The sequence below is a fragment of the Acanthochromis polyacanthus genome, chromosome 16 (assembly GCF_021347895.1).
Source record: "Acanthochromis polyacanthus isolate Apoly-LR-REF ecotype Palm Island chromosome 16, KAUST_Apoly_ChrSc, whole genome shotgun sequence".
NCBI lineage: Eukaryota > Metazoa > Chordata > Actinopteri > Pomacentridae > Acanthochromis > Acanthochromis polyacanthus.
Window position 1 is genome coordinate 33,984,249 of NC_067128.1, and position 12,367 is coordinate 33,996,615.

General features: G+C 48.8%; 1 protein-coding gene across 3 annotated transcripts in view; it reads left to right on the forward strand.

The window, feature by feature from the left end:
- si:dkey-206f10.1 (adenylate cyclase type 8) overlaps positions 1–12,367 on the forward strand; it is a 41,189-nt gene that overhangs the window by 12,736 nt on the left and 16,086 nt on the right. For all 3 annotated transcript variants that reach the window (XM_051960960.1, XM_051960961.1, XM_051960962.1), the window contains 3 exons: positions 428–1,171; positions 11,236–11,385; positions 12,175–12,305. In XM_051960960.1, the coding sequence (XP_051816920.1) occupies positions 428–1,171; positions 11,236–11,385; positions 12,175–12,305 (1,025 nt within the window). The remainder of the gene's footprint in view (positions 1–427; positions 1,172–11,235; positions 11,386–12,174; positions 12,306–12,367) is intronic.

Genomic DNA, 12,367 nt, shown 5'->3' on the forward strand with positions numbered 1-12,367 from the left:
TGTTGCTAAATTCCAAGAACTGCTATGCACACCGTCGCTGTCAGTTTTTTTGTTTTTTTTTTAAAGGCGGGCTTGGTTTTCATAAAGGAATTGCTCGTGTTGTCACTCCCTGTCCAATCAGCGGCCTGTACTCTGTAAACGTCACATTATCGGCTTGACTCAGCTCGCTTGGAACCCCAGCTGAGTAGGTACTAATATAGTCCCTGGTACCAGGTACTACGTCCTATTGGGAAACCTCACAAACCGAGATATAATGTTTCTAAATGAGAAAAAATAGTTTCTTTACACCGTAAAATCAGTACAGAACCATTACAACCTACTTGTCAGCTGTTAAAAGAGTCCTGGGTCATTCAGAAAGAGTGGGAATAGGAACATTTGCTGATGCAGCCATGAACAAACCTAACTTCCTCCTGTCATCTTTTGGCAGGTGGGTGTGGAACCAGCACGCAATATGTTTGTGACCGACGCGTACATGGAGGAGATCAACCAACAAATCCGCAGCAAGGCCTCGCGTGGGTTCACAAAACACCGTTCCTCCACATTCAGAGTGCAGCCCTCCATTACTCGTGGTTCCACCAGCACACATGGCAGTGTCGGGGGTTCTGTTCACGACTTCTCCAGCGATGCCGACTTCTTTGTGCACTGGGGTCGCACCGTTCGCGGTGTCTACATACCCATGCTGAGGCACACCTTCAAGTCCAGGGACCTGGAGAAACTCTACCAGCTGCACTCGTCCCACCAAAGACGAAACTCTCTCGCCATCACCAATGTGATCGATGCTGTGGCAAAGCTGCACGTGTTGGTTTTGTACCTGGCGTTGGCCCCCGAGGCTGTAACCGACACAGTGCGAGGCTGCCTGACAGGCCTTTTCATGGCATTGGCTATAGCTCTGTGTATCGTGGTGTTAACCCGCAAAGACTCCATGTCCCCACGGTGGCTTCACTACGCTGGCCTTGCTAGCTGGTTGTCGCAGACCACACAGGTGCTGGGGGGGCTAGTGTACGGACTGGAAAAAGACCCGTCGTGGTACGTTTTCTTCACGTTGTTCGCAACCTACACGCTGCTGCCGTTACCTCTGGTGTGGGCCATGTGCGCCGGCTCCCTCACCTCAATACTGCACCTTCTGGTGGAGATAGTGCGCTACTACAACGATGCTGTGCTTTTGAAAAAGGTAAGAAAATCATCAGGCTGACCTTCAAACTAAAGCCTGACAAATACTGAATGTTTGGCTGCTGGTATCCATTTTTCGAGTATAGAAATGAAGAAAAGAACGGGGTCATCGTTTATCAATTTTCCAGTGTTTCGTTTCACAAAGTAGTACTGTGATGACACCACCATCTGTTCAGCTGTGATACGTACTCTGCTACATGTGTTGCATTCAGTGCTGGGAGGACTGTAAACAATGGAATCAGAGTCATTTTGCTGGCCAAAGTGTCTGGTGACATAATTTCTAAAAACCCAGAACATCTTTTTCTGAATTACTTTTTATTTTTTAATTACAATATTTATGACTAGCCAGTATCAACCAATCATATCAGTCCACCGACATGTTGGTTGAGCTTTGTACATATCTTTAATATGTCTTATTTCCAAAATTTCTATTGATTATTCACTATTTGACCAAACATGTCCTGTAATTAGATAACAATTTTACATCATACTCTTTTAAATAATGTCAATTCAATCCAAAAACATAGATACAAAGATTCCTGTACAGTCTCAGATATATTTGCATCAGGTCAAAGACAACGCTATAAAATGCCATCAAGTTTTCCCTCAGTACTGTCCCACTTCTCTTTGCATCTTTATCAAGCTCTTCAATTTTTCAAAATGTTTGCAATTTATAACAATTACGAAAGCATTTGCTGTTACATAGTGCTTTACGTAAGGAAAGTTAAAGCGGGTCGACACAACAATAAAATCAGAAATAGGCTACTAAAACTAGAGAGAGCAACAAAAGCCTAACAATAAATAGTAAAGCAGGCATACTCAAGAAAAATATATGAATTATATAGATGTACTGGAGACCAGAGTGAAACAAAAATAGGAGTGAAAGGCAGTTTGAAAAAAGAAAGAAGCTCAGTTGTAGGGGGGATTTATTGGTTGTGCCAGTTTGAAATCATCAGGCTGCGAGTTCCAAACGTGAATAATCCCTGTCGCCTTTAGTTTTGAGCCAGGTCTTAGGAACAAACAGAAGAATCCTGCTTGATGATCTGAGACTGTGCTGTGACTTGTAGGGATTTAGCGATACAGCAACATAGCTTGGAGTCGAAACGTTAGGTTACTCATAGGGCTGGGTATCAATCTAAAAGTTTCGATACCGGTACCAATTCCGATACCTTCACTTCGATACCGGTTCCTAAACGATACTTTTTTCGATACCAGTTTTACAATATATACTCTAACAGAATGAAAATTGCATTACACATTACTTTTCACATCTTGAGTTTAATTTTCCAGTGATTTCCAGTGCAAAAGAACATTTGCAAGCAATGTACAGTTCAGTACATTGTGAGCCACCTTCGGCCCGGACCCTTCCTGGCCGACCCGGAGCCGGTCGCGGCGCACCGCCGCGGAGGAAATGCGCCAGGCGGGGGACGGCCCGCACCCGGTGAGAGGTCCCGCGAGGGGATCCTCCCGCACCGAGCGGCCGCCCCTGGCCCGCCGAGTTGAATCTCCCGGGCGGACTGCGCAGACCCCACCCGTTTACCTCTTAACGGTTTCACACCCTCTTGAACTCTCTCTTCAAAGTTCTTGTCAACTTTCCCTTAAGGTACTTGTCGACTATCGGTCTCGTGCCGGTATTTAGCCTTAGATGGAGTTTACCACCCGCTTTGGCATATACTGCACCGCGCACTATTGGCGTCTGTGGCGATGGGCGTGGGAGAGCTCAGCTGCAGAGGGGAGAGGTGTGGAGGAGAGTGTGTGGAACCAGCGTCAGGTTAATTAGCGCAGCTGGCACCAATTAGACTCACCTGATTCTCTCGGCAGTGACAGACTGAAGCAGAGGACAAAAGACAGACGGACAGAGAGGACGGGGGAACGGACGAGCGGAGGACAGCGGACAGGACGAGGTCCGGTGGAGCGGGCAGCTTATCGAACGAGATCCTGTGGAGATCCGGCTGACGCTGAGACTGTTTACCGGAGGAGAACCGGCGGACGTTGAGACTGTTTACCGGACGAGGTCCGGTGTAGCGCCGGGCAAGGAAGAGAGACTGTTTTATTTACATTGAGACGGTGTGGTGAATAAAACACTTTGTCTGCATTGGCCGAACTGCCGTGGTTATTGTGCTGAGCAGAGCCGCAGACAGGTTCTCCTGTTACAGCGTCCATTTTACAAAAGTAGAGCCACGTTTTAGACCTCAGAGGCATCTTTTCCCACTTCGACGACATGCTAAACAACTGCAGTAAATTCAATGTACCTAACGTGAAACCTGTCTGTGAACGGGCAGCATGCTTTTTTCCGGCTTGCCGCAATCACGTGTAATGTTACAGCCAATCACAGGTTTGCTTTATCATAATCACGTGATAAGTACCGGAACATGGAACCGAAAGACGAGGCTTATTTCGATACTCATTAGTACCGAAACATTTCGGTCGGTGCCATTAAAGAACCGAAGTTCGGTACTCAGCCCTAGTTACTCATGTAACCCCGGTTCTCTGATAACCGAGTGAGGTATCTCACTATGGGAAACGCCCTCTGGCGTGACCGATCATGGAAGCTCCAATGACACCACGTCTGTCATATGACAGACCAATCATCTCGAGATGCATGGGGCAGCCTGCCCCCCTTATAAGCGCCCCCGCGCTGCCCCCACCATTCTCAAGCGTATTTCTTCCACCCCACTGATGCAAGTAGGGCAGTGTTGTGAGATACCTCACTCGGTTATCAGAGAACCGGGGTTACATGAGTAACCTAACGTTCTCTTTCAAACCTCCCTCGGTATCTCACTATGGGAGATATAGCCCACTCCCGGATTTGCATGCTCCGAAGCCCACAAAGCCGCGACCCGCGATGAGTCGACACCCTAAACCCTCCCCAAGGGCTAGCACGCAATTAAGATGTACCCACACTCAGGACTGAATGAGCCAGAGACGTCTCGGTCACGTCCAGCCTGTAATATCGGATGAATGTGTGTGGGGATGCCCAGCTGGCAGCGGCACAAATATCCCTCACAGATGTGCCTTTGAACAGGGCCCATGAGGTGGCCATACCCCTGGTGGAGTGGGCCCGAAGCCTCTCCGGGGGCTGCAACCCACGACTTTCGTACGCCAAGATTATAGCCTCCACCACCCAGTGTGACAGGCGCTGGCGCGTCAGGGCCCTCCCCTTGTGAGAGGGAGCCCACGATATGAAGAGCTGGTTGCTCTTCCTAAATCCCTTAGTCCTGTCCATGTAGATGCGTAACGCCCTCACAGGACAAAGCAAATTGAGCCGTCTCTCATCCTCCCCTGCAAACGGCGGTGGGTGAAAAGCGAGCAGCTCAAGCGTGGAACAGCTGTAGGCAGAATCACTAACCTTAGGTACAAACGCTGGGTTAGGACGCAACGTCACCTTCCCATAATCTGAGGAGAACTGAAGGCATGAGGCATGCACAGACAAAGCCTGTAACTCGCCTATCCGTCTAGCTGACGTTAAAGACAGCAGCAGGACAGTCTTAAGAGAGAGCACTCTTAAATCTGCACATTCTAACGGCTCAAAGGGCAACCTTGTGAGCGCCTCCAGAACCAAGGGTAAATCCCATGACGGAACCGGGTGTTTACGCACGGGACGCAGCCGACGCGCACCCTTCATAAACCTCTTTATGAGAGGATGCTGCCCGATAGGCGCACCTCCAAAGCCCACGTGACAAGCTGAAATAGCGGCCAAATAGACCTTAATGGTGGAAAAAGCTTTATTACCGTCCAATAAGTCCTGCAAGAAGCACAACACATCTGGGACAGAACACTGAAACGGAATGATAACTTTAGTCTCACACCATTTTTCAAACACGCGCCATTTATTGTCATATAATGATCGCGTGGAAGGTGCTCTTGCGCACTGAATAGTCTCAATCACCCTCGTCGGGAGACCAGACTCGTGTAAATTCACCCTCTCACGTACCAGGCCCAGAGAGCTAGACGTTCGGGGTTCGGATGAAAAATCTGCCCGCGCGCCTGTGACACCAGGTCCGCGCGTAACGGTAACGGCCATGGCTGGCCGTGTATGAGCTGTATCAGCTCCGCCATCCACGGTCTGCAGGGCCAGTAAGGAGCTATCAGGATTAATGAAAGCTGCTGCTCCCTTACTCTGATCAGAGTTGGAGTGATGAGGAAGAGAGGGGGGAAAGCATACAGCAGCGCGTTTGGCCACGGGTGCGCCAACGCGTCCGCTCCCAGAGGCGCGTCCCGGTCTCGTAATGAGAAAAATAGGGGACACTGCGCGTTTTCGTGCGATGCGAAGAGATCTACGGACGCTCGGCCGAATCTCTCCCACACCCGGAGAAGCACTTCGGGGTTCAGTCTCCACTCCCCGTACAAGGGATTCCCCCTGGAGAGTAAATCTGCCCCGCTGTTCAGTGCACCCGGAACGTGCGCCGCGCGTAACGATAACAGGTGCTCGCTGCTCCATAATAACAGACTCTGAGCTAGTCTGTGTAATTTTACAGAGCGAGTGCCTCCCTCCCTGTTTATGTAGGCCACTGCTGTCGTGTTGTCCGCTCTGACCAGCACATGACACTTCCCCAGGAGGGGCAGAAAATGTCTGAGGGCTCGGAAAACAGCCAACAGCTCCAAGTAGTTTATATGAGCCTGACGAAGCGTCGGGGGCCAGGTCCCGTTCACTGACCTCCCCTCGAAAACCGCTCCCCACCCCGTTAACGAGGCATCGGTTGTAACTGTCTTCCTCATCACAACCGCTCCCAATGGGACGCCGGTAGTGAATATCCCCGGGTCTCTCCAGTGACGGAGAGCCAGGAGGCACTCCGGGGAAATCCTCACCATACGCCTGAGGTGACGTCGTGCGTCCAGACGCAGAGAGGATATCCAGCGCTGAAAATCCCTCATTTTCAGCAGCCCGTGTGGAATGACAGATATTGATGACGCCATCAGCCCTGACAGCCGGAGACAGTCCCGTAATGACACTGAACTTCCCCTTCGAAATAAAGCCAGGTGTTGGCGAAATTTCTCCACCCGAGCATGGGACAGAAAACTCCGAAATGAAACAGAGTCTATTTCGAGGCCCAAATACTCGATCTTCTGAGTAGGAGACAAACAGCTCTTTAAGGGGTTTATACTGAAGCCCAAGCTGCTCAGCCTGTCTATCAGTCCCCGCGTATCCTTCTCCACGTTCTCCTTGTTGGGAGCACAAAGGAGAAAATCGTCCAGATACGCGAACACTCTGAGGCCCGATGCTCGCATCGGGTTCAGGGCTGCTTCCACACATTTGCTGAAAACTCTCGGGGCTAGTGACAGCCCGAAAGGCAAGGTCTGATACTCGTATGCCATTCCCCTGAAAGCGAACCTGAGATATTTTCTGTGTGCGGGATATATGCTTACATGAAAATAAGCGTCCTGCAGATCCACTGAAGTGAACCAGTCGCCTGGACGAATGGATCGGAACAGAACCTTGTGTGTGAGCATTTTGAATTTGTACTTTCGGAGGTGTAGATTGAGGCAACGCAGATCTAGGATCGGACGTAATGAACCTCCTTTCTTTGGAATGAGGAAATACCGGGAATAAAACCCCTGATTTCTCTCTCCCTCCGGTACAATGCGAATTGCCCCTCGGCTTAATAGAGAAGATATTTCGCTCTCCAAAGCCTCCGCGGCTTCCCCCGTAGCTTCTGACATTCGCACACCGTTGAAGCGGGGCGGCTTCATTGCAAACTGCAGCCTGTAACCCTTGGTAACTGTTGTAAACACCCAGGGGCTCACTGCGCATGCGTGCCACTCCTCTGTGTTGACAGCAAGAGGGCCTGGTGGCCTGAAGCTTAACAATGGACCAGCTGCGCCCTCTGGGGGAGACAGACTGTCCTGCACCTCTTGATTTCTCTTTTTGTTTTGTATTTGCTGCGCCCTCGGCTTTATGAATGAGCCTGGCTGCGACAGCTTGTTTTTTATTGAAAAACCAGGAGAAGTGCTTAGTGTGAACATTGCACTTTTTCCCACTTCCCTTTGAACTGTCTCCGTGGAGCGACGAAGGGGGGAAAATAAACTGTGCACTGGGGGAACGAGTGCGTATTTCTGTCTGTGGACGGGATGACCAAACGGGGCCGTTACACAGCGCTGACCGGAACATTGGTCCAAAACATCCATCCTCCGTTTCTTGGGAGGAGAGGGAAACACGTGGTCTGTTCCGAGGGGGCTCAGAGCAGGGATCTCCGTGAGTGCTGACTGCTGAGCCTCTGTTCCCGCGAACCACGACACCTAGGCCGACCGTTTCTTCTTCCCGTCCGGAGGGCGGGACGGACGGTTTGGATCGGTGCCTGGAGCGGCAGCTACTGCGGCAAAGGACTTTTTGGGCCAGTGCCTTTGATGCTGAGCTCCGCGTTGGTGAGACGCTGGCTGCTCAGACGTGCGTGGTCTGGGCTCCTTATAGCCGCCGCTGCGCACTCTCGCTGTAGCCGCAAATCCCTGGCGAGATGGCGGTGTGGGGCGAGAGGTAACCTTGCGAGGAAGGCAGAGGTCGAAGGCTTCTCCCTGCTTCTTTCTCAGGTCACTGGTTTGCTGCATGGCCGTGACAGCCTCCCCAAATAAGCCCTTAGCCCTTGACGGGTTAAAGGGAGCGTCAATAATGACCTGTTTTTCCTGGTCAGACAGGCTGGAGAGGTTCAACCAGAGCGCTCTCTCCCCTGCCACTGCAAGCCCCATAACACGACCGCAGCCTTGTACCGCACCTCTAGAGACACGGAGAGTGAGGTCGGTGACAACACATATTTCCTCCCATATCTTGGGGCTTGGGGAGCCTTTATCCAGGAGGACCCCCATCTCCTGGAAAAGTTCAGCCTGGTAGGCTGTCAGCAGAGTGACAACATTTAAGTTTTTCACTGACTGGGCTGCTGATTTGTACATCTTTTGGTACATGGCGGCAGAGAAGCGCTCCGTCTTCCCCGGGAGGGTGGGACCCGCCGCGGTGAGCGCGGACCGGTGGCTGGGGTGGAGGTGAGAAGCCACCGCCTGCTCCACTGCCGGGGGATCTCCGAGGCCCCACTCCTCGCTGTTAGCCACGTCCAGGCTGGAGTAACCCTTGACGGGGACTCTGTGGCGAAACGGTTTGTCCCAAAACCGCTTCATCTCCTTCATGCATGCAGGGACGACGGGCATGACCTGTTTTTTTTGACGCTGGGCGAGAAGGCAGAATTTTGCCGTCGTATAGATCCCTTTCCTCGCCCTTGTCATCCGATGATGCGGGCCAGTCTATACCCAGCCGGGATGCTGCCCGCTTACACACCTCATGCAGGTCGACCTCCGAGGGTGAAGAGGGGGGTTGGATTTCTCCGCCAACGGAGCTGCTGGGTCGGGATGCCGGAGTCGGGGGGAGGATTGCGTCCTCGTCATCCTCCTCGTTCTCGTCGTTAAGGAGGTCCAGGTTATCATCCTCCTCTCCGACCCCCACTCCGTATTCGTCCTCCGAGTCGAGGAGCTGGTCGAACAGCGGAGGGAAATCCGCCACCGGGGGGTTAGCCCAGTCTATGTTAGCTGTAGCCGGCTTGACGGCGCTATCGGAGAGGCAGGGGTCGGCTTTTGAACTGGCCGAGACCCTGAGGCGCCTCTCCAGGATCCTGGTTGGCATAGTGCTGCAGTGCTGGCAGCACTCGGAGTCTGCGAGTGAAGCCTGAGCATGCTGCACTCCCATACAAGCAATACAGAGAGGATGTGGGTCTCTCCCTGAAATGCTAAGACCGCAAGAGGCCGGGCAAGGACGGGACTCGACGTCCTTCACCTTGCCGCTAGCCGTTGTCCCCTTAGAGGAAGCGGTAGCCATAGCCGACCTCGACGGTCAGTAATAAAACACCACCACCCTAATACCTTAACGGTTAGCGTGATAAGTGAACAAAAACACACACTTTCGCGACGAAAGCAGCGATAAAAGTGAATCCTGAATCAGATATTCACGCTCGGTGACTACCTTGACGGCGCGTCGGAAGAGCAGTTGAATGAAAATCCAAAATCAGGACCGCTGAGGAGCTATGTGATGATCTTCACGTGGAAGAAAGCGAGAATGGTGGGTGCAGCGCGGGGGCGCTTATAAGGGGGGCAGGCTGCCCCATGCATCTCGAGATGATTGGTCTGTCATATGACAGACGTGGTGTCATTGGAGCTTCCATGATCGGTCACGCCAGAGGGCGTTTCCCATAGTGAGATACCGAGGGAGGTTTGAAAGAGAACCTTAAACTCTCTTCTGAAAGTGACTCTTAACCCGTGAAGAAAGGCTAAAAGATGGCTGATGTGCTTCTCGGTTTCTGATTTTGTTTGAGCCTTGCAGCTGCATTTTGAAGTGACTGTAGGTGTGGGGTAGCTTTTAGGTTTAATGCAACGAATTGCAAGAGTACTTGCATTACTTCCCGGATGTATTGCTTCATGATTGCATGCAGTTCGTGAAAGCATGGAAAGACTCGATCTCTGAGTCCTTACAAGAAAAAGCACGATTGAATAATGGGGTTTTAAAAGAGTAAACTGTACCACAGTACAGTTAGATTTGGACCGGCTGGTTTGAGATTCGTGGACATAAAGCTGAGTTTGTCCTGTAGAGAGAAGATGTACACTGACAGTCATTAAAAACTTTGAGACCATATTTTTCAACATAATTTTTATTTTGAAGCCCCAAACTGGATTTTCTTCATATGAATCATTTGTTTAGCATATTGGCATACAGAAACAAAAATCTAAAGTTTCAAGAATGATTTCAAAATAAAGAATTTCACAAAAGAAAACGGCACCTGCCAAACACAAAGTCACAACAGTCAGTATGGCCTCCATTTGCTTGGATGCAGGCAGCAATCCGTCGGCGCATGCTTTGGACCAGGCTTCTGATTGTGGGTTGGGAACAGCCCATACGCCTGGATACATCACTGTAGCTCAAACCGGCCTCCACCATACCCAGTGCCCGAAGACGTTGTTCATGTGATAGACGCGGCATGATGCTGTTCACTGGACTAACAATGGTGGCCTTTTTTGGGCCTTTATATATAGGCCTTCAGAACCCATTCTCAAATTGTGCAGATACTCACTGAGTATTGCTTGGTGTGTATTTGGTTCACTTTTGCAAAGTGACCAACCCATGTGCAATGAATCATGACAAAATGACAACTCATCCTTATCTCAACTACCAGGGCACTAGATCATCAGTAAATCCACCATGAATAATTACAACCCCCCTACAAGTAGAATTCTGCCTACATTTCTACCTCAAAGTTTCTATTGACTGTCAGTGTACTTTGAAGGATTGACCAGAACAGCTTCCGATTACTCTTAACTTTTTGAAAATGAAGTATTTTCTGGGCGTTTTTAATCACTGTGAGCAGCATGAAGTCAATGAGAACAGCATAACCATGAATAAAAGCAGAGAGAGAACTCAAATATGTGCTCTGTGCAGTATGACACAGGTATAAAATACAAATCAAAGTTACGTTTCGTCATTTATCTTACAAAAATTGACCAAAAAACCTTGGAATCAACATGTAAAACATTTTCCAAGTGCCCACAGATGCCCACTACCATTCAAAAGTTTGGGTCATCCAGACAATTTCATGTTTTCCATAAAAACTCACACTTTTATTCATGTGCTAACATAACTGCACAAGGGTTTTCTAATCATCAATGAGCCTTTCAACACCATTAGCTAACACAATGTAGCATTAGAACACAGGAGTGATGGTTGCTGGAAATGTTCCTCTGTACCCCTATGGAGATATTCCATTAAAAATCAGCCGTTTGCAGCTAGAACAGTCATTTACCACATTAAGAAGGTCTAGACTGTATTTCTGATTCATTTAATGTTATCTTCATGAAAAAAATGCTTTTCTTTCAAACATAAGGACATTTCTAGTTGACCCCAAAAAAACGTCCTAATGGAAGCACATTTGGAAGACTTGTTAAGGTTTAGGAGGAGAATTTGGTTAGACTCAGAAACTGCTGCAAACTTACGGACAGTAGGTATAACAGCAAACTGAATGTGATTGTTTGCTGTACAAGTAGTTTTGACCTCACCTTGCTTCATTCAGAATAAAGTACAGTTACCTTTTTGTGATGCAGGTGTTTGCCAAAGGCCTCCTGTACCTCGGTATGAACACAGCTGGCTTGTTCATCCACTACCTGACCGACCACGCTCAGCGACAGGTGTTCCTGGAGACGCGGCGCTGCATCGAGGGTCGCCTCAGATTAGAGCAAGAGAACCAGAGACAGGTACAGCTGGAGGAATTTCTAAATAGTCAGATAATGAGACGATATTTCTGTTCATTTAAAGCAGGGGTGTCAAACTCATTTTAGTTCAGGGGCCATGCACAAACCAATTAAAGACCAGTAAAATCACAGCATAACAACTGATTAATGACAAATTTTTCTCTTTGTTTTAGTCCAAAAAAGTACATTCTGAAAATGTTCACATTTAGTGAGCTATCTTTTTCCAAAACATTATGAACAACCTGAAATTTCTCAAGAAAGACAAGACAATATTATGCTTTAGTTCATCATTTACGCATTACATCTTACAGATCACAGAGTATCCAGAAAGGTACGAAACATTTAGTCACAGGTATCTGGAACTGAACGGTATAGTATTTTAAAGCTTGTCAAGATCTAGAAAATATTTTAAATTTACATTCTTTGCCACATTTGTGTCGTAATCCTGACCACCTGAACTGGCACACAATTAAGGAAAAAGGTTCAGTTATCCTCCTGCCTTGTAAATGTATAAAATTTATACATAAAAATTGTCTCAGTGCATCAACAACAGGGTTCAACCAAACCAGACTCTATCGTACTGAAGCTGCAGACTCGTATTATATCACATAATGTTCAAAGTCTTTAAATATTTTCACAGTAAGGATTCATTTTCCCTTCTGAGATTTTTACACTTGGCAAAGTCAAAGGCTGTATGTTTGTCACTCCAGATTGAAAGTATAAAAATGGCTTCTTAAGTTCTCTCTGTGTAAATGATCATTGATTTCTCCACATCACTGTGTTGCCTCTCAGGAGCGCCTGGTGCTGTCGATCCTACCTCGCTTTGTTGCCTTGGAGATGATTGCTGACATGAGCTCTTTGGAAGATGAACTCAACCCTCAGGAGTTTCATAAGATCTACATTCACCAATACAGAAACGTCAGGTAAACACACACACACACACACACACAAACGAAAGCGTTTACCAGGATTATGTTCACAGCCT